Raw genomic sequence first — 26,315 nt, forward strand, 5'->3', positions numbered from 1 at the left:
TACGTATAACTGATTCACTTCGCTGTACAGCAGAAACTAACACAACATTGTAAATCAACTATACTCCAATAAAACTTCCTTTAAAATTAAAAATTTTTTTTAATAAAAATAAAATGCAAAAAAAAGAAAAACAAAGTATTTGAAAATGCTTTAAAGATATAATAAATAGAAAAGTTATAAACAAAACAAAAAAGAAGAAGAAGGTCAGCCCTTTCCCTCTGATCTACGTGGACTTCCTTGGAAGCTTCATCTCCTTCAAGTGCTGTCTCATCTACACTGATGAATTCTAAAATTTGACCTGGCAAAAATCTCCAGTATCTCTTTAGTGGATTAACTAGTAAAAATGGATACAATGCAGGATCTAATACGTTGCTCCCTTTTTTGTACTTTTTCATGCAATGGACATAGCGTCCTCCTCTTTCCTGTGAGCAAGGAGAATTTGACTTAATAAAATAACAGGTGAGGTTTTTGAGGAAAGATGAGAAAGTTTTGTTTTGTTGTTTTCCTTCTATGAGTGGAATGAGTTTGCCAAAGAAAAGAGGTTGGATAGATGCCTTGGTGCTGGATATTATTTAGTTTGTAGTGGTTTTAGCCCTTTATGATGCCAAAAAGCCATTCAGAGTCCTAAAGGCAGCTGTAGAACTTAACCAACCTACTGGTCAGCCTTGGGCGATGGTGATAATGACAGGTAGCCTACCCTTCAGGATTCCATGACTTCTGCATGCTCCCGTCCACCTCCTATCGCTGGAGGCCAAGACCGAAGGACGCTCCAGCTCGCTCAGCCCCAGGAAGGGAAGAGAGAAAAAAGCAGGAGAGGAGGGAGGAGTAAGAACACTTTGCCTTGGGCTCAAGTGGGATTGAAGCAGAACTTGTGTCCCACTGGCCCTCCTGCCTTCTCCTTAGGGCAAGATGTAGAAGCAGGGAGGGGCATGCAGACCCCCTGTTGGGGGAGACTGCCTCTGCACAGCTGGGCACTCCTCCCAGAGGCCACAAGAGGTGCTTGCGTTGAAAAGGGCACCTTTGCCCACCGAACTCTCACCCCGTGTGCATATTGAAGCCCTGTTCCAGGGGACCTGTTGACTTTATTATGTAGACATTCCTAGGTAAGCCCTTCCTTGTCACCCTTGGAACTTTGCAGCTGCCTTGCAGCTGGGCTTCCGTGCTCTTCTGCCCCTCAAGCACTCTCTCTCGCCCTTCCCCTCAAGTCCCACAAGTCTGAGATCCCTCTTGCTATAGAGCCATGGAGCCCTCATTCTTACAGCTCATGCCGCCTTGGATCACTATTTGTGTCCCCCCTCTCTTGTCACCTGGCTCCGCCCTTCTCAGCCTTCAGGTCTCAGCTGCGGTGTCACGGTGTCACGTCCTCAGGGAGGCCTTCCCTGGTCCTCCCCCCAGCTTCCATCACATGTCTCTTTTATAACCCTGTGCGGCTCTGCCTGCTTCCTCTATATTACTTGTTCAAATGTCTGCCTTTCTCTCCCGTCTCTAAGACCCACTTAGACAGAAATCCTCTCTGTTTTTCCTAGTGTGTTCTAAGTACTCAGTTCCCTGCCTGACACGTACTGCAAACTCAATACGTAATTTTTTAATGAACAAGAGTGTGTTTTGGGAATGGATGAACTTCTTTCTATATTCACGCTTGAGACAAATAGTCATTCATTTGTCAGGTCAAGAACCATTGATTGATTGCCTGTTATGTGCCAGCCACTGGGGGAACAAATATAAATAAGGCGTTTTCCCTACTTCTGCCAGTGGTTTCTGAATGGACATGGCTACCACCCCACCTGGAGTAATTGGAAGTGTGTGGAGGTGCTTTTTGTTGTTGATGTCATAATGACTGGGGACACTGCTGGCATGTAGTGAGCAGAGCCAAAGGTCACTAAACATTTTCCAGTGCGTGGGGTACACTCCTGCACAAGGAGGGACCGTCCAGCCACCCCGCCTCCACTCATCTGTAGGGACTCCTCAGAAAACTGACAGTCTGGGGAGTTCCTTGGTGGTCCAGTCATTAAGAATCCGCCTTCCAATACAGGGGATGCAGGTTCGATCTCTGGTCAGGGAACTAAGATCCCACGTGCCAAGGGGGAACAAAGCCTGCATGCCGCAACTACTGAGCCTGAGTGCCAAAACAAAATATCCCACGTGCCGCCACTAAGACCCAACACAGCAAAATAAATAAATAAATAAATAAATATTTTTAAACATCAGTGAAAGCCTTCTTTGACTTACTGATTAATTGGCTATATGGAATTTACAATAAAGAGTATTGTATATTAAAAAAAAAAGTTGACAGTCTAACACTGAAAAGTGGACCAAAGGGGGCACCTTTGCCCCTTTTGAGGCGATGAGAGACTTCTGTAGCAACTCAAGGCCCACTGGAGGCATCAGCATTCCACCTTGGGGTTGATGCAGGGGGAATTGTTTTTGTCATGTGCCAAAGAAAGCCTTCAACCCTACTAAGGAGCCTGTGATTTAAAGGAAATGATAAGGCCAAAAATTAAAGTGCCAAAAGATAAATAGCTTATGGTGAAAATGACTGTTTCTCATTTTTACGATAAATATCAAAAAAAAAAGGGTATGTGTAAATGATAGGAAATGTCATTCCAGTTCCTTCTCAATGGGCTTTGAGTACATTACAGCTCTTGGTGAGCGTGTGAAAACCATGATAGAGTGATTGTTGCATCTCGAATCTGCCTTTTGGGAGAAAACATCAAGAGGGAAGACTGTTTCCCCACCAGTCCTACGAGAGGAAGAGCAGGGTGTGGGGTTGAACTAGACCAAGGTTCCTCAATCTCCACACCACTGACATGTGGGGCAGGAGAGTTGTTTGTCGGGGAGGCTGCCCTGGGCACTGTAGGATGGTGAGCGGCATCCCTGACCTCTGCCCGCTAGACGCCAGTAGCATTCCCGAGTTGTGACAACCAAAAATGCCTGTGTAGGCAGGGTTGCAGAATTGCCCCTGATTGAGAGCCACTGAACCAGACCTTGTTTTCGTCCCCCTCAAGCCCTGTGTCAGACGTGGCCTGTCAGAATTTAGCCACACTGGCTCTTCAGCTGTGGAGAGAGGAGAGTTTTAAAAATATCCACAGGCATTCGACGGACTCTGTCTTTCTGATGGGCAGAGGGGACCCCTGGAAGCCACTGCGATAGAACTGCTTATCTCTTTCTAGAGACAGGGGTTAGCATTTTGTGCTGTCTTCCTAGCACTGTGCTCTTCTTCCTGCTGATTGCTCAAAGGAGAACCTACGGGAGCCTCGGGGATAACGACAATTTCTCTTTTATGTCTGCAGCAGAACTTCCAGGAGTATGAGCCATGCTGTCACCTGAAGCATATTTTTAAGCCTCCAGAGAGAGCTGCAGGAAATTACAGTGTATTGCAGGGAACTCTGATGCTGTAGAGGGGAAAAAAAAAATCCTCTTCTTAAATTAAAAAAAAAAGAAAAAGAAAAGCAAGATAATTTTGAAGCCAGCTTGATCTAGCTCCCTTTCCACAGGAAATTTTAGACCAGTTTCAAGGGTGTGTGTCTGGGATCTGGTTTGTGCCACGTGGCTCGTCCATTTTCAGAAGGATGCCGCAGTTGGGTGGCTCTTTTCTCCACTGCTCCACACCTGGGTTCACTTGCCACCCACTGTCAGCCCCTGGTGTGAAGAACTTACTTGTCCTTCCCTCTAAAAGCTATCTCTGCCTAGAGCTTTGAACTTCTCCTTCTGCAGGAGAAGAAAGCTGTTTGGATAAGAAGAAGCGTCCGTGTTTATATTGGTGGGAACAAAATGTCTTTTCTTACCTTGCATCTAGCTTGGAGCATCTACTGCTTCTCTGGGTCCTCAAGAAAGGCTGGCTGTGTGCTGGGGAAGAGTTAGCTCCAAAGAATTTTGGGGGGAACTTGAAGAAAGTGAAAGAACTGCTCCTTCAAAAACAAGTCACCACCAACTTTAACCTCCAACACACAGAAAGGGATAGGAAAACAGATGTAGATACTTAGTTGAAAATTTTTTTAAAACACATTTTACGAATACTGTTTTATCTAGGTACCAAAAGAATGAAACAATTCCTGATTTTGGTGGTGGTGGTGATCATTTTTTTACTTTGGGCGCTTACTTTTTGCCAGCCGTATACTAAACACTTTATACAGCATATTTTGCTTAATCTTTCCCCAATTGCTGTGTAGTAGATTCTGATATCATCCCTGTTTTATAGATGAGTACACTGAGGCTTTGTGGCTTTAAGGAGCTTGTACAAGGTGCCACAGGCCTTTTTTAATAGATAAATAATAAATAAAATTTAATAAATTTAATAAATAAATTTTATTTTAATAAATTTATAATATAAATAAATAAATAAATTTATTTATTTATTTATTTGTTTGTTTATTTTAAGGAGCAGGGAGTTAAGTCTCTTAGGACACTTAGCTCCTAACGCTCACGCCCTGCAATAGCGCTTCTCCATCTTTAGAGTCAGAATCCCCCAGAGGCCAAGTGAAACCTCAGATCCCTGACCGCACCCTGATTCTGGAGGGGGCCCAAGAACTTGTCTCTCTAACAAGTTCCCAGGTGATGTTGATGCTGCCAGTTCAGGGACTACACTTTGAGGACCCCTGTTCTGCCACATCCAATTTTCTAGAAAATAGTGTCAGCACTGACTTTGAAAACCTTGAATGCAAATCACTGAAGTTGGAATTGACCACTGACATCAGGCCTAGGCACAGATAGATAATAGCCATGGTGCTTCTAGAGCATCTCTTCTGAGAGGATGGTGTCATGAGACGGAGATAATTGACCCGTTGTAGGTTTTATTCGGTATTCCCTCGGCTGCCGATTTCCAAGAACACGGTCTCACTGCATCATTAAAAAAAATAGTAAATGTACCACCATCATCCACTCGTACTCACAAGCCAGTTTTGAAGCTCAGTAGTTTTCCATTAGAAGGATGACATTTCATTTTCAAACTGTACTTGGTTCATTGTCTTTTGACTCAGTGGGACCTAGTATTTTCTGATTCTGTGTAAACACTGTGACCATTATCTTGGAAAATATCAGAATGCTAATACTAAGGAACACATGGAGCAGATTTACTGTGAAGAAAGGTTTGCAAATCTTGGATCGGGTCTTTTGTCCTATTAACTAATTCGACAAAAAACTCTTAGGCAATTTTATTAGTAATAAAAAGAAGTAAAAAGTAAGAAAAGAAACGTCTTTTAAGAGTTTCCCAATTATGGTCACTTTGAAAACAGTAGGCGCTTTGAGGACAGATTTTTGTGTTCTCTTTTCACTGGTTGACTTTCACCTGAATTAAGATTCCAAAGGCACATTTGACACCTGAAATAAAGCTGATTTACTTGTTGATAATCTCTTCTGAAGCCTTCTGGGCTAGTTCGGGAGAAAAGCTTTGGCACTTTTACCTTTCTGCCACTTAATAGCACAGATAACAGCCCAGGTGTGAAACTGCCAGTAAAATGATTGTCCTACAGATGGATTCAGGAAAAAACAACATCCTGAAATTTGCTGCAGTACTTTTGCTGTGAGCAATGTTTTACAATTATTTGGGACTGAAATCTACACATATTCCAAAGGAAAATAGAGCCTGGTGGCATGTGGGACTCCTCGGGCTTCTTTTTGCAAATGCCGTTGGCAATATCAATTCCTGGGGGAGAACTTTAAAAAAACATTATTTGGTGACTTTGTGAGTGGTGGAACAGCTTCCTTTGGTTTTGAGTCGAGAATAAACTATCTACTTGTGTAGGTTTGTGCTAGTAGCTGCTGCTACACATGTCCAGAAGCTGAATTTTCCAGAACCAAACCAAGGATTCTCTTGTGAGCTTCTATTTCCCAGCAAATACTAACTGGAAGCTATTTGCTAGAGACCAAGAACGCTCTTTGTGTTTCTCATGAACTGACTGCTGCGTTGGAATTAGCACAATGTGTGGGGTGCGCGATCCTGCTTTCTGGCTGGCAACAGTAGGCAGGTTGTCATTTTCTCTGAGACCCTCAAGTTAGGAGCAAAGGCAGGTTCTGCAGTCATGCACACACTGTTGCTCTGAGACTGTTACCTTTACCTCTTGGTGAAGCACAACCAAGGAAACATTCAGGGCTGTTCCCCCGAGTGGGATGCAAAGGGGTGCTTCGGAGGATTTTTTTTTTCCTCCTGTATTTGTGGCTGCCCGGAGATATTTATCACTGTGAACAGAGGCCAAGCAAAGACCCTGTAGTGTAAAGTAAGGTGCTTCCCAAAGCGGATTCGGAGATTGGGGCTGGTGTGCGCGCGCGCGCGCGTGTGTGGTGTGTGCAGGACGTGCAAGCCCAGTGCGCTGAAATGCAGCGCTCTCGTCTGCCTGCAAAGAGTTGCTCCACTCCCCCCGCTGCCCAGCGCACTCGGGGAGCGCCAGGGGGAGTCCTCGCCGGCCCGGGCTTCCCGCGACCCGGGAGCGCCGAGGGCTCGCCTGGCGGAGCTTAGCGCAGCTCGCTCGGCGCTGCCAGCGAGAGGGCGGGGTGGACACTGGGCTTCTGTGTGCCCGCCGCAGCCGTTGGTTGGCGGGCGCCCAATCTCGGGGCATGCCGCCGGAGCCTGGCCAGGACGCACCGTGAAAGACCAGTTTGGGGGAAGGCTTGACCCCCGGCGGCCCACAGAAGCCGGCGTCGGGAGCCCAGGCGGTGGGGCCGCTGCGATCGGGCTCGCAGCGCTGCAGCTGCGGGAGCCGCCGGCACCCCACCCCCTGCCCGGGTTCAGAGGGACTGAGGAGGAGGCATGGCCTCGGTGTTCATGTGCGGAGTGGAGGACCTGCTGTTCAGCGGCAGCCGCTTCGTGTGGAACCTGACCGTGTCCACGCTGCGGAGATGGTACACAGAGAGGCTGCGGGCTTGCCACCAGGTGCTGCGGACGTGGTGCGGACTGCGGGACGTGTACCAGGTGAGCCGGAGCCCGCGGCGCCCGAGGGCCCTAGCGGGATGCCGGGCGCTCGTGGGAAGCCGGTTGGTTCCACCTGTATGATTTTTTTTGTCCCTCTCCTTCCACCGCTCTCTTTTTCAACTCCTAGCGGGCTGCTCGGCTCTTGGGTCAAAAGCTCAGCAGCTATGGGTAACCGTTGCGTGACAAAGCTTGTGAATTTTCCCCATCGGGCATGGGGGGCACTTGTGAATTAGTCCCTGGCTTTGCAGACATCTATTAGCGAGTGATGGTGTATCTTAGCAGCAGAGCGTCTGCAGGGAGCAACTCTGACATTCACATGATTCCTTCTTTTTCATTTCATTGGGGTGAAGGTAGGCATTTCAAGGAGCAAGGATTTCACACCGGTTTATGGTCAGAAGGGTCTGAATGGATTTGCATTCTTCCCTTTGATTTTATTTCAGCTTTCCTTCGGGCAGCCCCAACTTGCAAGGCAGAGCCAGGAAAAGCTGATTGTGTCTACTGGCTTTTGGAAGGAAGGACAGCAAATTGTGAACACTTTGCAGGAGGATGACAGGCTGGGGAAGGGAGGGGTGGCCTGGCTGAGCGTTGGAATGCTTACGTTTGGATTTACTCCCTGTCGTATAACACAGTCTCTTTATTTCTCTGCTAGGTCCCATCCTGCAGGCAAAAAATGCAGCAACTTTGCTCCGTCTCTCTGGGGCTACAGCTTCCCTTCATTTTTTTTAAACAGTCGTTTGTGGATTTAAAAGTCCTGTGCTTTGGTTGTTAATATTTTTCAGGTTTAAAAAATAATCTACATTGCATTTAGGAAGATTACACCTGGTGTTTACTATAGAATATAGTGTCACGTTTTCTTTCCTGTGATGTAGAATTAGCTTTGTTGCAGTTCTTGGATTCTCCCTACTCTGACCACATTCTCCATATGGCTATGATTCATATCTCATTGTATTGAGTCCCATATGTGATCAAGCTTCTGGTGTTGATAAGCCATTGTCTTCCATCAATCAGGCAAAATTAAAAGACCGGCACCTGCGGTTAAACTGTGGGCATCTAAAGAATCAGCGTCCCCTTGTCATCCCTGACATCCCTATCATCCTTGTTAAAATGTGAGGAGCATTATACTTTGTGCTTTCCCGACTCCTGCTTTGGATAACATGTCTGAGATGTCTTGCGTTTTGAAAGAATCCAAAAGCCAGGTTGAGAACCGGGACAGCATGTGGTGGTTTGAGAGGATTATGGAGCTGTGGATATAGCCCATCTGGCCACATTACACAGATCACCTAGCTTTTTGGAGCCAGAGGTGTGTCTGCCTCTCAGCCTGTTTCTCTTTTGGGAAATCATTGTTCAGTTTGGTCTGTAGGAGAAGTGACCCTGATATACTTTTGTTTTCACTTTTTAACATTTGAGAAACTTTCAAAAGGAGGGCACAAGTACTGTGGCCAACCATTCAGCCTTCATGCCTCTCCCCAAAGGCTCAGGGGACTTAACGGCTTACCTCGTCTACTGTTAGTGACCAATTCAAAAATGACGCTTCCAGAAACCTGAGACCCCACGAGTTCTTTACAAGGTTGATCAGTAATTATTTTTAAGCAGAACAGCGACTTGAAGGACTAACCTACTGCACTATAGGTTTTCTCTTCCGTAAAATGGATAGTGACTGAGCCAGTACCCTCTCGTAATGATAAGAAGGAACATCTAAAATAACCATGGCCATTTTATGAGTATTGAGTCTTAAGCAGAAGATGATCTCCAAAGTTTGTGTCTTTGGAGAAAACTTGAAAATATTTTAAAACTTGAGAGAACTCTTAGATTTTTAAATTGTACAACATAGTTGTTAGCAAAGAAATACCGTTTCCTTTAATGCCTTTCAAACTTCAACAAGAAAGTACTAATGTAAATTGTATAGAATAGAATGACAGTAAAATAAAGTGGTTAATACCTTATACTCCAAGTTAAATAGACATGGGATGGGATAAATCCTACCTCTGCCTATGTATGATCATGGATAAGTTACTTAATTTTACTGTGCTTCAGTTTCATTGTTTATAAAATGAGAAATACAATAGTACTAACCACAGAGGTTAATATTAAAATTAATTGACAGTACCGAGAGCTTAGGAAACATTCAGTAAATGTTATCTGCTCTATCAGTTGGGGTATTTTTTATTGTAATAGGAAAATGAACTCAAAGTAACCTACAGAATAAAAAGTAGGGACTTTGGATGCAACTGAAAAATCTAGCAGTAGGATCAGGGCACTATGGTTGTCCCCCATGATTCTTTCAACCCTGTCTTGTTCATATATTGGCTTTATCTTCTGCTGGTTTCTTTCCTCATGATGGCAGATAGCTAAAGCAGTTCCGGGGCTTAGACCCACGTATCAACCCATATAGAAAGAAAGAGAATTTCTCAAAGCCACCAACTATCAAAAAAAATTCCCCAGTTTGCCCTCTGATGGGTCAGTTTAGGGTCTGTGCCCACCGCCAATGCCATGCACTGATTGGCACAGGGAATGGGGTTGTAATTCATGCATTCCCAAAGGGAATGATATGGCCCCCAACAGGCAAACATCATTTCGTAAGGATGGGAGGGGGGCAAAAAAAACCATCTTAGTCTTTATGTACAAAGCACAGGTATACATACAGTACATAAACAGATACACAGTGTACTTACGGCCTTAGAATTCTGGGGGGAGTGAGGCGGCTAGCAAACAAAAAAATATCTTCAGAGGCTCCTTAAGGGAGTGATAACGAACACAAAGGTTGAGAAACCCTGAATTACATTGATTGGCTTAGGCCAGTGGGAAAGCAGACCCATTTCTCGAAGCCAGGAGTGAGGTTGGCCCCGCCCAGACCACATGGCTGCCAGACAATGGGGGGAGGGATGCAATGTCCACTGTATCTGCATTATTAGAATCTCAAATGATGAGATTCTAGCGCTCTTTAAATAAAATGATTATTTTTCAAGATAAGTACAAAGATTGATGCACTAATACATTTGTAAGTATTTTGCAACAGTAAACTATTTGAGTTATGGGGTTAGGGGGCCCATCATTAGAATACCAGTATTGCTATCCCATAATTATGAATTCTAAAACATAGAGAGGAATGTTCCATTATACTGCTCAAGTTTCTGGCATATGAATTGGAAACACCACAGGGTTACATATTTTATTGAACCCAATTTTTTATCATCTTGATGATAAAAAGGTGTCAATTTCTTGCTTCTAGTCTGAATAGTCTTGTTTGTAAAAAAAAAACCCAGGATTCAATCACTCTAGAGAGAAAGGGTGGGGCGGGAGATATCCATTACACGAAATACCTGACAGTCCCCGGGGGTGTTTTGTTTATTCATATACTGTAGGTGAAATAAGATCTCTGCCTATTCATAAGGAACTTGACAACCACATTATTGCCTCGCCGGCACAGCCAGGAAGACATAATTTCTTTGGAATTGAACACTTCCTCCATTTCTAGATATTGGAGAGGCAAGAGACTTAATTTGCCAGAAACCATGAATAATTAAGATACTAGCTATAAGGCATTTCTGTAGTCATGTGACTAAATAAAAAGCAGACTGAGGCTGCACTGAGGCTGCCTTTTAACAAAGACTTACTTGATGAGTGAAGGTTTGAATTTGGTTGAAGTAGCAGACATGGGACATTCACCTTCCACTTAGGGCTGAATATTAAAAGCTGATATATCTCTCCTGCTTTTATCTTGCCCGGATGGGTTGCGATATCACAATTAAATAGATTTAACAAACAATTGAGGTGGAAAATGATGGGAGAATGTTGTTGAAAAAGGATCAACACCCTTTGCTTTTTATCAAGTGTGACACGTTCGAACGAAGCCCTCAGTTTGTTACTTGGCATTAAGTTTTCCCTTCATCTCCAGCGTCTCAAAGGTAGAATTTCTTGCAAACCCTGAATGGAGTCATCGCCCCCAGTAGGGGCAACTTGAACAGAATCTCGGATACTTAAGGGACCATAAGAGGCTAGGTCAGCTGCACTGTGCAGGTAACTGGCAGTGAGGGGTGGCACGCAGGGCAGATCACAGCAGAGGCTGTGCGCTCAAACTTGAGCAAATCTGACCTTGAGCGAATTGCTTTTTCTCTCTGAACCTCATTTCCTCCTGGGTAAGAGGGGAGAACTGTAGTCCTGACATTCTGGGTAGTGTAAAAAATTCATGAGATCGTGCGTATAATACTGAGTTGCTCTGCGTGGCACAAGCGAGTACTCAGTAAATGTTAGCTCTTGGATATGCAAAGGACTTAACACCAGACCCATAGAAGATACTCGATAAAGGGTAGCTTAGGGTTTTACTGTTGTTTTTACAAGTGAGACTAGTTCTGTGGAAACTGAATTCCCATCTTTACACGCAAAGATGTTCGATAAGAGAGACTGGAATCTCCCACAGCAGTGGATGTAGGATGAACCTTGGGTATCTGAGCTTGTGTTCCACACAGTAAACCCACAATTTTTTTAAGGCCCATACAAAAAATCTAGGGGGTCACAGGAGCTTGTAGTAGGGTCTCTACGGAGATAATCTCTTTATATTCCAAGACTCTGATGATTCATAAATTGGTAACACCTGAACTTTTCATCCCACTGCATTGGTTATGAAAGACCAAGTCCTCCCAATGGCAATCCTTCATTGAGCCTTCAGTGACCTGTGTACATTTCAAACCATATATCCTTTGCTTGCCCCCGCCCTCCACTCTCCACAGCCTCCTGAATTACACAGACTAGAAGGGGGGCTGACAAGTAATTGGGTTGGCCAAAAAGTTTGTTTGGGTTTTTCGGCCAACCCAATACAATGCACAGGAGAAAACTGGCCTGCCTCCTGGTTTTGTAAATAAAGTTTTATTGGCACGCAGCCCTGCTCATTCATTTACACATTGTCCATGGCTGCTTTCAAACTATAATGGTAGAATTGAGTAGTTGTCACTCAACTACTTAGAGTTGAATAGTTGATACAAAGACTGTATTGGCCACACAGCCGAAAATATTTACTATCAGGCTCTTTACGGAGAAAGTCTGCCAATCTCCAGACTAGACAAAAACAATATATTGGGCAGAGAATGCTAGAAGAAGGAAAGTTTAGAATTCAGTCATGGAAAAATAGAACTTGAAGGAATATGGAAGAATTTTCTCTTAAAAAACCCAGTCACTAGGAAATTAATAAACAAATATTCAGGATCAGTGTTCAGTTTGCCTTTACTAGGTCCTGCGTTGTAGAACATGATTGGAGTTATAGATCGATTCATTCATTTGTCCGTTTATTCATACATAAAATAATTATCAGGTGCTTACCATGTCCCAGTTGCTGTGCCAAGGTGTTAGCAACACAAAGTCAAATAGATTATTTCCTGCCCTCAAGGAATCTGTTGTCAAGTAGGGGAGACAGTTAAGAAAATGAACCTCTGTGCAAGGGCTTTACCTGGGTCCTCTAGGTGCACAGTGGAGGGAGTTTCCATCAGACAGGAGTGAAGCAAAAGGGGAGGGCACGGGAACCAAGGAAGCTTCCTACAGGAGGTGATTCTCAGGCTGAAGTCGGAAGGACAAGTAAGAGTTAGATAGACTAAGAAAGGCAGACGGGCATTTCAGGCATGAGGAAACAAGGCTCTGGGGGCGGGGGTTATAAAGAGTTTTTTAAGGCTGATGAGGAAAGAAAGAGACAGACAGAGTCAAAGTCATAGACAGACAGGCAGATTTTGATTGAGAATAACATTCAACTTGAATGATCTTTTATATGAAGATTAGGATTTGATGTTTTTCTTCAGAACTTTGGGGGTGGGGGACAGGTTAAGTTAGAACTGTCCCTGGCAGTGGTGAGGCTGATAGATTTGGAAGAGGGTGGCATAGTGGAGGCAGGAAAGGGGAGGAAGTTAGGAGGCCTGCAGTGATGTCGGTGTATTACTCAGGATAGGATAGGTTTTACTGTGGCAGCAAACAGCCCCAGGATCCTAACGGGTTAAAGAAATAAAGGTTTATTTTTGGTTTACACTACCTGTCCATTCACAGGTTGACTGGAAGCTCTGCTCATCACTGTCACTCAGGCTCACAGAATGTTCTGGAACATTGCCAGTTGCCATGATAGAGAGTGAAACGCCTTTCAGGGCTTTGCACTGGCAATGCAATGCTTGGCCTCTAAGTAGCTCATGTCACTTGTCTCAAGAGATTGGTCAGAGCTGGTCACATCACTCACTCAACCACGGGAGCCAGGAAAAGCAGTCCTTCCATGGAACAGCATGAATACTGGCGCAGATTTGGTTCCTTAGGAAGCAGACTCTGAAACAGAGATGAACAAGCAGGAAGTTTACTGGAGGGTGCTCTGAGGGTCAGCACTGTAGAAGGGACTAGAAAGAGGGAGGACTGAGCAGAGGGAGAAATCGGGTTACAGTTTAGGCTCAACAAAGACCTCAGCTGACCTCACAGGTAGCCCCGAAACTGAGAGTTGTCCCCAGTTGGAACAAGAGGGCTGCATTTCCCCCCAACCTTCATCAGGCCATCATTAGAGATGGGCTGCCCTTGTATAAGCGGTGTGACCTTGAAGTAGGCAGCTCTCTTTAAGGAACAGCAGTTCCCAGAGGGGCTAAGAGCTCAAAAAACTCCAGGCAGCTGATGGAATAAGTCTGGGCAGCTCGTCACACAGCATCTTCTACAAATGTCTGCCCAACAGGTATTCACCTCAAAGCCTGGACTGCAGCAGGGCCAGCGGGAAGGAAGTAGAGTAAGGACTGCATTGGTGTGAAGGATGTAGGATCTAGCTTTAAAACATGGCCTGACAATCAGGGCGGTCTCCCAGCTGGACCCTACATTCTGTTGAAGGAATTGGGCAACCATAGAGTCAGTTAATGGTAGCAACACATACAGAAAGAAGCAAAGACTTGGTTGGTAAATGACATACGAGTCCACTTATCACTGAGGAAATTCATCTTCTACATTTTCAGGTAACGAAAGACTAGGATTTTATGGCAGGAAATTGGGATGCTCAGATACCCCAAAATGAGAAAAAACTATCTTAATGTTTGAATCCATCACTTGGCATAAATAAATTTCTAAAAGACTGTATGATTTAAGATCAACAAGATCAGTCTCAGGATCTCAAAAAAAGCATTTTTGAACCTTTGTTGTACAGCTTGAAAAACACTAAGTTAAGAATAGACTCTCCTGCCTTGTCAAGTTGGTGTCTGTTTTTCTCCTATCTTTTCTTGGTGGAGCTGCAGCATGAAATAACTTCCTGTTCGTCCCCTACTTATGTTTATTCTGAATGTTATATTTGTGATGTCCAATTTGGTTGTTACGGAAAAGTGTGAATGATCAAATGGGATAAAAAAATTGAAATTAACATCCATAAGTAATAACATACATGTGTGTGTATATGTACATACGGAAAAGATATAAATTCTGGCATCCTTGAAATAAACTTTCCCATGAAAGAGGCTGGTAAATATGGTAAATTAAATAGTACCATTTTCCCCTAATGTCCTGATCGTTTTTAGTTTCTTGAATTTTGTGTTTGGGCAAAGCTCATTGCTTAAATAACTATTTTCTCCTTAACTAGGGCTTTTATATAGTCTTAGTGTCTTGACTTGACTAATAGCTGCTAATTATTAAGTAACTGCTATGTGCTGTGCCTTGTGCTTGGCACTTTACATGTATTATCTTTTTTTAAGAAAGATATCATTTGGGGAAGATGTCAACATACAACAATATAAAGGGTAATATAGGTAAAACCCCATGCACCCACCACTCAGTTTTAAAGCATCTCAACATTCTGCCGTGTTTGCTCCGGATACTTTTTTTGTAATATAATAAAATTTTACAGAATCAGTTGAAACCACCTTTATACCTCTCCTTTCTCCCTAAAAATAGTCCTATTCTGAAATTCGTGTTTTTCATTCCCAGGCATATTTTCATCATTTTGCCACATGTGTTTGTATCTATAAACAATATATATTATTTTTGTGTCTGTAAAATTTATTTAAGGATGTGTCATTCTGCTACCTTATTTTTCTCTCAATAGGCTTTTGGGATTTATCTCTAAATTCATTTTAACCCTTATATTCCATTGCATTAAACATACCAATCTCTTATTGATGGGCATTTAGGTTGCTTACAAATTTTCAGTGTCCCAAAATACTACACTGAAATTTTTGTATTTGTCTCTTTGTGCTTGTGAGCAAGAGCTTCTCTAGGGCAGCGGTCCCCAACCTTTTTGGCACCACGGACCGGTTTCATGGAAGACAATTTTTGCACAAACCGGGGTGGGGGGGATGGTTTCAGGATGATTCAAGTGCATTACATTTATTGTGCACTTTATTTCTATTATTATTACATTGTAATATATAATGAAATAATTATACAACTCACCATAATGCAGAATCAGTGGGAGCCCTGAGCTTGTTTTCACTTGCCACTCACTGATAGGGTTTTGATATGAGTCTGCAAGCAATTGATTTATTACGGTCTCTGTGCAGTCAAATCTCTCTGCTAATGATAATCTGTATTTGCAGCCACTCCCCGGCACTAGCATCACCGCCTCAGCTCCACCTCAGATCATCAGGCATTAGATTCGCATAAGGAGCGAGCAGCCTAGATCCCTGGCATGCGCACTTCACAGTAGGGTTCGTGCTCCTATGAGAATCTAATGCTGCCGCTGTCTGACGGGAGGCAGAGCTCAGGTGGTAACGTGAGCGATGGGGAGCGGCTGTAAATACAGATGAAGCTTCAGTCACTCACCTGCCGCCCACCTCCTGCTGTGCGGCCCGGTTCCAAACAGGCCACAGACTCGTAGCAGTCCCGGGGGTTGAGGGCCCCTGCTCTAGGGTATATACTAGAAGGGAGACTTGCTAGGTTTTTAGCTTTATTAGATGTTGTGCCTTATCTCTGTCCTTATAATAACTCTTCAAAATGATATCATAAATCTCACTTTATTGGTTTTATATACTTATTAGCTAATAAAACATGATGCTGGAATTTGAACAGAGCTCTAGCTGACTCCAGGGCTTAGCCTCTTGCCACTGACTTGCTGCTTTATTTATTAAAGAGATACATAAAGATAGTATCTCATTTATTCACTTATTTGCTCAATCAACATTGGGTGAAAACATAGCTGAGTGCTTAAAAATGAAGTCTATAAAACTTCCTGAATTCAAATCCTAACTCACCTTTTGTTAGCCATGTGAGTTCTCTGAGATTTTTCTCATTAACTTTTTTCTGCTATAAAATACAATTAATTATGGAACTCCCTTAAAGAGTTATGCTTCTGGGATTGTTATAAAATCAAGTGCATTAATATTTAAAAGCACTGAAAACAGTGTTAGATATGTGTGTGGATGGATGGATGGATGCTTGGATGGATGGGTGGATGGACAAAGGGGTGGATGGATGGACAGATGGGCAGATGGTTGGATGGATAGATTAATGGGTGGATTGATGGTTGGATGGATGGATGAATCCCTCATGAATAATTATCTTCATATGTGCAGTGCTCTCCCACTTATGCATATGCATAACCTTTGGAGCTTCTAAAATCTGCAGAAGCCTTGGCTCCTCCTTCCTCCCCTCCCCTCTGGATTAAGAACTATAGTCTAATGTAGCAAGCAGGAAAGGGGCCCACTGACCACTGTACAGAGACATTGTACTCACATGGTTTCATGGCACAGCATTTTATCAGGAGACTCTTGCATCCTAATGCTGTTGTCTTTTTGGTTTATTCTATGAAAGCAAAGATTCTCACAACTGTTTAGTTGTTTTATTTCTGTGTCTCCAACAGGAAGCCATTAAACTTTCTCCCTCTCTACCCTGAGCCCCACTCTGTAAGAGCCCTAGATTCTCATGCATAAAGGCCCTGGGTCCCCACTGACTGCTGTCTTTCTCATCTGTATAAGCTCTCTTCTGATATGACTCTTAAATTTGCAACTGCTAAGGAGACCCTGTTATTATAGGCATCGTGCTACCCTTGGGTAATGTAGCCAGCAAATATTTTTACAGGAATTAGTCAGTCTCATTAAACTTTGGTTAGATGCTTATTAGCTAAGAGAGAAAAGAGCCTTGACAAAATAGGGAAATAGAATGGGCTTTAGTCAGTTGGACCTGGGTTACAAATCAAGGCTTCATCACTTACCAGCTGTGTGACCTTGAGCCACGCTACTTAATTGCTCTCAGCTTGTTTCTTATACGAAAGATAAAATAAGATCTACATTTTAAGTTTGGTGTAAAAGTTAGAAATAACATGGATTGGGAAAAGGTAAACATTTGGATACCTTCACAAAGTTGATCCTAAGCCTAAAGTTGTCATGCTAGTTGTGATAAGTGCAAACTGTGACCAGTAATTAAGCCCAAACACCCACATTTACTAGTTGTGTGACATGGGCAAGTTACGTGATCTCTTCGTGCCTCCTTTTCTCGCATATGTGATGGGGATGGTAATAGTGCCTGCCTCTCAGGGTTGTTGAGAGAACAACACAAGGTCATGTAACAAAGGTCCCACTAGGGTGCCTGGCTCACACTCAGCAGTTAAGAAGTGTCATTTCTACGTAATGAACATTTTCTATGTTGTCAAACATAGTGCTAAGCATTCTTTTCGGCCGTGCTGCCCGGCTTGCGGGATCTTAGTTCCCCGACCAGGGATTGAACCTGGCCCCTTAGCAGTGAAAGCGCTGCATCCTAACCACTGAATTCCCTATTCCCTAAGCATTTCATATTTACCATTTCATTTAGTTCTCCGAACAACGACATGAAATAGGTACTATGAAACCCATTTGGCAGATGTGGAAATTGTTTAACGCTGTCAAGTCACTTAGCTGAGGGCAAAGATGGGGAGCTCAGATCTGTGTAAATCCAAATTCCATTCCCTCAGCCGTTGCATGGAATGGGCTTAGTTTGCGAACCATTCAGCCTCTTCCTTTTCTACATTTGCCTTCATGGAGTCCTTCGTAGGACTTTCCCGGTCTCTAATCTCTGCCTCTACCAAAACCTGTAGCCAGAGCAGGTATTAATAAACTCATTGAGACTGAATAACTAGTGCCATTTTCCCTCTATAGTCTATTCCCAACCCAGCCTCCAGAGTGATTTTGTTAAAAGTAAGTCAGATCGTGTCATTGTCCCGTTCAGAACCCTCTAATGACTTCCCAACTCAGAAAAAGCCAGTCTCACCGAACCTACAAGACCCTGTGTAATTGGCATCCCCTTCTCTGGGTTCCTCCACCACCTACCCGCAGCAAACATGCTCAACTTCTGGTCTTTCTATTATTAATAGTATTAGTATTATATCCACTGTATTTATTTATGTGTTTACTGTGGTGCAATTGACATGTAACATTATATTGGTTTCAAATGTACAGCATAATGATTCGATATTTGTATACATTGTGAAATGATCACAACACATCTAGTTAACATCCATAACCTCACGTAGTTACAAATATTCTTTTCTTATGATGAGAGCTTTTAAGATCTACTCTCTTAGCAACTTTCAAATATACAATACAGTATTATTAACTATAGTTGCCATGTGGTAAATTGCATCCCCGTGACTTAATTTATTTTATAACAGGAAGTTTGTACCATTTGATCCCCTTCACCCATTTCACCCACCCCCCAACCCCGCCCTGGCAACCACCAATCTGTTCTTGTGTCTGTGAGCTGCCTCAACCTCTGGTCTCGACTTCCAACATTCTTTTTCTCTCTTAAGTCTCCTCCAGCAACGCTGACCTCTTTGCTGTTCCTTCAACCCCGCCAAGCACATTCCAACCTCAGAGCCTTTGCCCTTGGCGTTTTCTCTGCCTATAACCTTGTCACCCAGAGGTTCCTGTGGCCTGCTTCCCCCCCTCACTCCCTGCAGGTCTTTCTTCAGATACCATCCAAACAGAGAGGCCACCCCTGACTGCTCTCTTATCCTGCTTTATTCTTCTCTGTAACCCCATCACCACCTGACGTTAGGAATTTATTTGCTTATGTGCTTATTGTGTTTCCCCGACCAGAAGGTTAGCTGAAGGCATGCAGAAACTTTGCTCTGTTCACTGTGGTATCCTCAGTGCCGGAACCTAATACTCCTTCGGAAATAGTTCTTGACCAAATGAACAAAGGGATCTGCTTTACATTTTAAGACGCTCGCTGTAGCCACTGTGAAGGGAGTGGTGAGGAAGGGGTAAGAGCAGTTAGGCTGTTTCTCGTGACCAGCTGAGGGACGATGGGAGACCTGGGCTGGAGTGGTGGCCACATATGCTGTAGGAAGACACGAAGAATTTGGAGGAGGAGGAAGCAGCAGGAAGGAGACTCTGTCCAAAGAGAATGTTTACAGTCTATGAAGTTTTGGAAACATCCAGGACAAAGCCATGTGTGTTGAAATGTATTTGTGTGTATGTGTTTATTCTTTTTCATTAGGGAAAATAGCCACAAGCCAGTGTAAGCTGATTGAGAATACATTGGTCTGTGTTCTCTGACAGCCATTTCATTAAGGAAGTAGCATTGCAGAGACCAGAACAGATTATTTCCTCCAGTTCCTGTAAAACGGGCTCAGTCAGGGACCCCAGCTTCTGTGTACCGCCAGCTGCAGGTCCCTGCCCATGCCCAGCCCAGGGTGGGGAAGTTGGCAGTTTCTGTAGTTCTTGTTAGCTCTTACTGTCAAGTGATCACTGTTTCCTGTGCCCAGCCCTGTGGTTAAGCTCTGGAAGGTGCCCTCTTTGGCCTGACTGATGCTGACAGACGTTTCAGACCTCTGGCTTTCTCTTCGTGGCACTCTGTGGACGTCGATTTTCATTCTGACCCTGTCTCAGGTCATTCCCATCCCCTGGAGCTAAGGATGGAAGGACCCTTTGGATTTGCCTGGATTCTTGGGGGAAAATTTTTTTTTTTCTTTCTGGTCTTCATTAGTGTTTAATTAAAAGCTTGCTTTCCCTAAGTCTTTGGCTGTGTCCAGGCTTTTTAAAATTCTGCAAGCGCAGACAATATAAAGGGAGTTTGACCCTTTGAGTTACAAGAGCTGGTTATTGTGTCTAATTATCAACCTCAAATGATGACAGAATCATAATCTTCTAGAACAAAAAGGAATACGAGGCATTTTTCAAATATTTCCTGAAGACAAAGTACATTTACTTTCAATAAATAGTCCAATACCAGTTTTTCAATGAAATTAATGTTTAAGTTTGAAACAGTTTGGTTCAGAATATGAAGAATCCTAAGCATCCGCTCATAGTATTTAGATTTTGCGGTTTTTTCCTTCCTTAAGATTTTTATATATTAATCTTTCTAGGTATTGATGCCAGATATAGTTCCAGCCGAGCTCATAAGATTTTTGCTCTCAAATTCTTTCTGGAAATGAGATTTTTTTAGTGAATGTGTTTTTCCTTTAATAAACTTCAGAAGCCAACTCTGAGTTTCAAAAAAAAATTTTTTTGAGATATCAGTGCCAGAGTCTGAACAGTGCCGTTTATTCACCACCAAGTTGCATCAGTTTAATTTTTTTTTCAGGCTCAAACATTACATTAGGTTACAAATATAGCAAAAGTTTGCCACACCTTTATGCTGTATATTGTGTGTTTTAAGTATATCAAATTTAATTATATCCTTTTCTTTCTTTCTCCCTCTTTTTTTGGTGTATTTTCTCTGAGCTAAATAGGTCACATTTAAATGTATAAATAAATTACATATAGACATATATATGTGTGTGTGCTTATATATGTATATATGAGAATGTATAAATACACATACATATATGTGGCATGTGTGTATATATATGTATGTGTATATATGTATATCACTGTATCTGAAGTTTTTCCAGAAAATAAAACCATTAGCCAACATATTTACCAAACATCGCTTTTTTTCCCCAATCTTCAACATCACTTCTAAAGTTATATTACGACCCTGAAGTAATTAGCCAGTACCAATAATATGTTAGGTTCTGTAGTAGATTGTATTCTTCAGGAAATTGCTATCAATTTTGATGAAGTTCAGCAAATGAAAGCGTGGTCAACAACTTCATCTGTTACCCTTAGTTTAAAAAAGAAGAAAATAGAAAACCAGAGAACTGGTCATGTGTAGAAGCTCCTGGTCACCTCCTGGCTCGGCTCAGCTCACTGGTCTGTGAAATGGGGCCATGGCATGGGCTGTCACACTGTAGGGTACTAGGTGTTAAGTAGACAGCAGTAGAGCGAATAACTCACAATGGAGCTCTTGCCCCCTCCCCTTCCCCAGCAACTACGTCCAAAAAGGAGGACGAGGCGGCTGGTTAAGGAATTGAGGGACCTGTGAGGAAAAAGATGGAGGAAGCAGCCTGGGAAACAGCTGCCTTCCTCAGCCCAAGCTTCATTCGTTATTTACAAATATTAATGCCATCGGTCTGTTTTAATAGAACTTGTAATGAGATGAACAGCTTTATCTATTTCCTTTTGAGTGATTTGCACATAATCTTTGGGAGCTAAGGATGTCGGAGCCAGATGGATATGAGCTCTAATCCTGTGCCTCATCCCTCACTGGTTGTATGACCCAGAGCATGATGCCTCATTCCTTTGCGCCTCGTTTTCTCAGCTGTGAAATGGGAACATAATATTTCATCATACTGCTGCCAGGTTTAAGTGAAACGATGCCCTGTGACTGCTCAGAATGGGGTCTGGGACATGACAAGAACTCAATACACTGTAGTTTAAGGAAAAGGCCCTGGTTACTAAAATAGGCCGAAAAAGAAAAGGAAAAATCTTAGAAATGGGAAGCTCACTTCCTCTCTCGTCTACAGGAAGTTATCTAAAATAAGGATAAGAGAAGAGATGGACATTTTGAAGCAGAAGAATTAAATTATAACCTGGTAAATTGTTACAGCCTTTCCGTAGGACAGTTTAGTTGTATCCAATCAAAATGTAAGATATGTGCCCTCTTTGACCAAACATTTCCATTTCAGGAAGTCATCTTAAGGACATGGTGGTATATGTGTAAGGATTTTCACAGCAGCATAATTTGAAATAGCAAGCCAGTGAAGACATGAATAAGAGAATGATTAATTAAATGATAGTCCCTCCGAAGCATGGGATTCTATGACATCAGTAGGAAAAGTGAAGTAGACCTATACATCACAGCCCCCCCAAAATTGTCATTGACCTATTTTGGGGTAAAAATAAACACAAAAGACAGAACAATATACAGGATGTGTATGTGTATATGTGTGTGTATGTCTAGAGACAAAAAGACACAAATAGGGGCTTCCCTGGTGGCGCAGTGGTTGAGAATCCTCCTGCCAATGCAGGGGACACGGGTTCAAGCCCTGGTCTGGGAAGATCGCACATGCCACGGAGCAACTGGGCCCGTGAGCCACAACTACTGAGCCTGCGCGTCTGGAGCCTGTGCTCCGTAACAAGAGAGGCCGCGATACTGAGAGGCTCGCGCACCGCGATGAAGAGTGGCCCCCGCTTGCCACAACTAGAGAAGGCCCTGGCACAGAAACAAAGACCCAACACAGCCAATCAATCAATCAATCAATAAATACATACATACATACATATATACATACATACATACATACACAAATAAATGCAAGAAGTCTGTGTATATGTTCCTGTACATGGGAGAACAGGGTTGGAAATACATATACCAAGCCATTAATAATGTTTACCCCTGGGGTATGTAAGTGGACGAAGAGAAAGGTTTCTACTTCTTTTACTTTAATAATTCTGAATTTAAATCGTTTATGGCAAGGATATATGTAACTTTTATAATTTTGTAAAACTTCCTATTCAAAACATTTGATCTGGGGCTTCCCTGGTGGCGCAGTGGTTAAGAATCTGCCTGCCAATGCCGGGGACACAAGTTCAAGCCCTGGTCCAGGAAGTTCCCACATGCCGTGGAGCAGCTAAGCCCCTGCACCACAACTACTGAGCTTGCGTGCCACAACTACTGAAGCCCGCATGCCTAGAGCCCGTGCTCCGCAACAAGAGAAGCCACCACCATAAGAAGCCCACGCACTGCAATGAAGAGAAGCCCTCACTCGCCGCAACAAGAGAAAGCCGGCGTGCGGCAATGAAGACCCAACGCAGCCAAAAATAAATAAATAAATAAATTTATTTAAAACAAAAACATTTGATCCAGGCTGTTGTGTAGAGTATTTCTGGAGAACAGGGATCTGTCCAATGTAACCTTGTGTCACAGCACCCGGCATGTAGCAGTGTCTCTCCATGTATTTATCTAGTGTGTCTGTTTAATAATGACCAATAGTTATTATTGATGTGATCACTATTAAATAAAAAGCAATATTTGTGTTCCTTGGAGAACCATAGAGTTTTTTTATCATTAAAATAACATAAGTCCATAAATTTAATTGTTATAGAAATGCATGGCTTAAAAGTGAGTCTTTTATCAATGGTATATATTCACCGAATACTTTCTAAACATATAGTGACTTACATATTACATTAATATAAATTTTTACAGAGGTGAGATCATTCTATACATGCTAATTTGAAATGTATTTACTTACACATCTTAGATGGTGTTCTGTCTCTGTTTTTCATAACTGCTGTGTATTCAATGGTATGAATGTATCTCAATTTCGGTAATCCCCTATTAATAGACATTTAGGTTGTTTCCAAAATTTTACTAAGACAAATGTTACCATGAACATCCTTATATGCAAAACGTTTGTGGGAGAATTTCTGTAAGATACATAGCTCATTTGGAAGGAATTTGGATTTCCAAAAAGTTGTACCAATTTCTGATGCCATTGAGTGAACAAGAATCCTTCTTTTCCATACCGTGGCCAACAATTTTTGATTTATACCATGGTGCTAGCAAAAAATTTATATTTTATATCTGTTTTCATTTTATCTCCTTAATTAGTGGAGCTGTCTGCTTTTCATAACCTTCTTAAGGGCCCTGATGCTTGGAACACTGGAATTGTACTTGCCTGAGAGCATCAGGGAAAGCATATTTTGCATTTCATAACAGTATAAATTAGTTTGCATGCTTTAGAGCAAATTTTAGTGTCTTAGAAAATGTTTGTCCTCTCACAGTGATATGGAATTTCCTTGTATAGTTAAAGTAAGTTTATGTAGAGCATTACTGGTTGAAATCCAAGTATCGTAAAGATAGATTTTCGTATAGTCTCTCTGCCATGTAGTAAAGTCTTAAGATTTACAAATAGCTCGGAATAGTTATTTCTTTTTGCATTCGTTACACTGTTTGGTTTCAAACTATGGTGTCCCCAAGTACTATTAGTAGATTTCAAAAGATCTTGTTTTATCTCATCTGTAAACATTCTCAACCTCATTAAATAAGCTTGAAAGTGATCACCAAGGCTTTATTATTTTTTTAAACAAGGGATAAATCTTAGGGCAGGAGAACAGAACGGATGCGCCATTTATTTTCTCTTTTTCACCTTTTCTCTTTTGAATGCCCAAGGACTTCAAGCTTATTTGGCCCTCTAACTCCATATTTATTAAGTTAAATATAATTTAGCCAGAGTTGAATTGTTTCAGTGAGATTTCATAGCCACAAGCGACTATGAAACTGTCATTTGTCTTATTTCGGGAGGCACCAGAACCGATTACTTGGGAGATGATTGAAACTGCAAGTCCTGTTAATGTCATGGTTATTTGAGAGATTGCACCTTGAAGGTGAGGATGGGTTGACCTGCAGATTTGTTTGTGTGTAGACTTTCACCAGGGCCAGCCTAACTCAGAGTTAAATTGGAATTGCTACAGGAAACCCATCAAAGAGGGCTTTTGTCATGTGTTAGCTGGCCAGCACTCACCATTGGCGTTCTGTTAGCTCCCCGACTCCCTTCTGGCGGTGCCCACCAGGCAGATGACAAAAAGGCAGGTCCCCGTGCAGATTTCCTACCATGGCCACCAAGGGAGCCAGATCTTCCTGTCTGCCCCTGTTCATCTAGGGGGCAGGCTTGAGGTCTCAACCAGGCTTGTGATACCTCTGTGCTCCTGCACTCTGAGTTTTGAGCTAGAGGAGGGAACGTTTGCAAGTAAGAACCATCAAAGCAGCAGTGGGGGCGGGACACAGACAAGATAGTCGTTGTATGACATGGTGTCAGCTGTGTCTGCTCCCTTATGGGTGGGTTCTCTTGTTTCCTGTTCATTTTCTAAGCCTGCTTCCAGGAGCCATTTTTTTCCTTCTTCCATCCTGAGAAGCCTTATTTGGCTCAGGGATCAATATCACCTCCCATGTGACTTAGGAATATCCTGGTAGGTCTCTAAGCCAGTGCTTCCCAACATTTTTCATGTTGTAGCGTACACACGAGATGCTAATACCTGTATGGTACACAGGGTAAATGTATATGAGGCCGCTCAGAGCTTGAGGTGACCATTTGCAGGACCTTAGGCTGCCTTGAGGGCTGAGAGGACCAATAGTTCAGGATACTCTATTGCCTGTTATATCCACACATTGGTTGTGAAGCTGTGGTCAAAGTTAATCATGTGGCCTTATTCCTCTTGCCAGTGATTGGTTTAGGGTAAACATATGACCTAGCTCTGGCCAATGGGGTGCAATTTGCTGATGCATTTCTTTTTTTTTTTAATTTATTTTTGGCTGCATTGGGTCTTCATTGCTGCACGCGGGCTTTCTCTAGTTGCAGTGAGCGGGAGCTACTCTTCGTTGCTGTGCACGGGTTTCTCATTGCGGTGGCTTCTCTTGTTGTGGAGCATGGGCTCTAGGTGTGTGGGCTTCAGTAGTTGTGGCACAGGGGCTTAGTTGCTCTGAGGCATGTGGGATCTTCCTGGACCAGGGCTTGAACCCGTGGCGCCTGCATTGACAGGTGGATTCTTAACCACTGTGCCACCAGGGAAGCCCTGATGCATTTCTTGAAAAACTCTCTTACTCTTAAAAAGAGACATAGAAGAAAGAGATGATCCTTCTTTTGGAGTAGGGATGTGATGCCTGGAAGAGTGGCAGCTATATTGTAACCATGAGGGAATGTTAGTTTCAGGAGAGCATGCTGAGTGGAAAAATAGAAGGAACCTGGAACTTTGATGGCAGTACTAATCTGTGGGCCTCACCAACCTTGGAACTACCCTCCCTTTAGATAGTGAGATAATCGATTCATATCATTAAAGTTATTTTTACTTTTTGTTTGTTTGTTACTTACTGCAAAAAGCACTCTGATATAAGATCTGCTCAGGACTTGAAGATCACGACTTAGAGAAGAGTTGTCCAACAAAAAATGTGCTCAAAATAAGAAACTTTTGTGGAAAGAATGGAACAAGAACTGGAGATGTACTGGTAAAAGGAAAATGTCTAAGTTCAGAGTAAGTTGGATAAAAGTAGAAGGAAACTCATTTTTTTAAAAAAGTGCTTTACATTAAAAAGTACAGCATTTCTTTATTAATATAGTAGTATTGACCAGAAATATTTGCCAGCATCTCAGTGAAACATTAGAGAAAGGAAAAAGATTTTAATTAACAACTGC

The 26,315-nt window shown here is 42.7% G+C and overlaps 1 protein-coding gene across 3 annotated transcripts in view; it reads left to right on the forward strand.

The window, feature by feature from the left end:
- Window positions 1–26,315, forward strand: part of FRMD4B (FERM domain containing 4B) — a 347,769-nt gene that overhangs the window by 158,345 nt on the left and 163,109 nt on the right. Inside the window, exon 1 of one of the 3 annotated variants that reach the window (XM_082346169.1) lies at window positions 6,461–6,904. The exons of 1 other annotated variant lie outside the window; for it this stretch is intronic. In XM_082346169.1, coding sequence (XP_082202295.1) covers window positions 6,743–6,904 — 162 coding nt within the window. In that variant the 5' untranslated portion in view covers window positions 6,461–6,742. Of the gene's footprint in view, window positions 1–6,460; window positions 6,905–26,315 lie in introns of those variants that run through there. One more of the 3 variants, XM_082346170.1, reaches the window with a different exon arrangement.

Source organism: Balaenoptera borealis (genome assembly GCF_965194805.1).
Source record: "Balaenoptera borealis genome assembly, chromosome: 12".
In the NCBI taxonomy this organism is placed as follows: domain Eukaryota; kingdom Metazoa; phylum Chordata; class Mammalia; order Artiodactyla; family Balaenopteridae; genus Balaenoptera; species Balaenoptera borealis.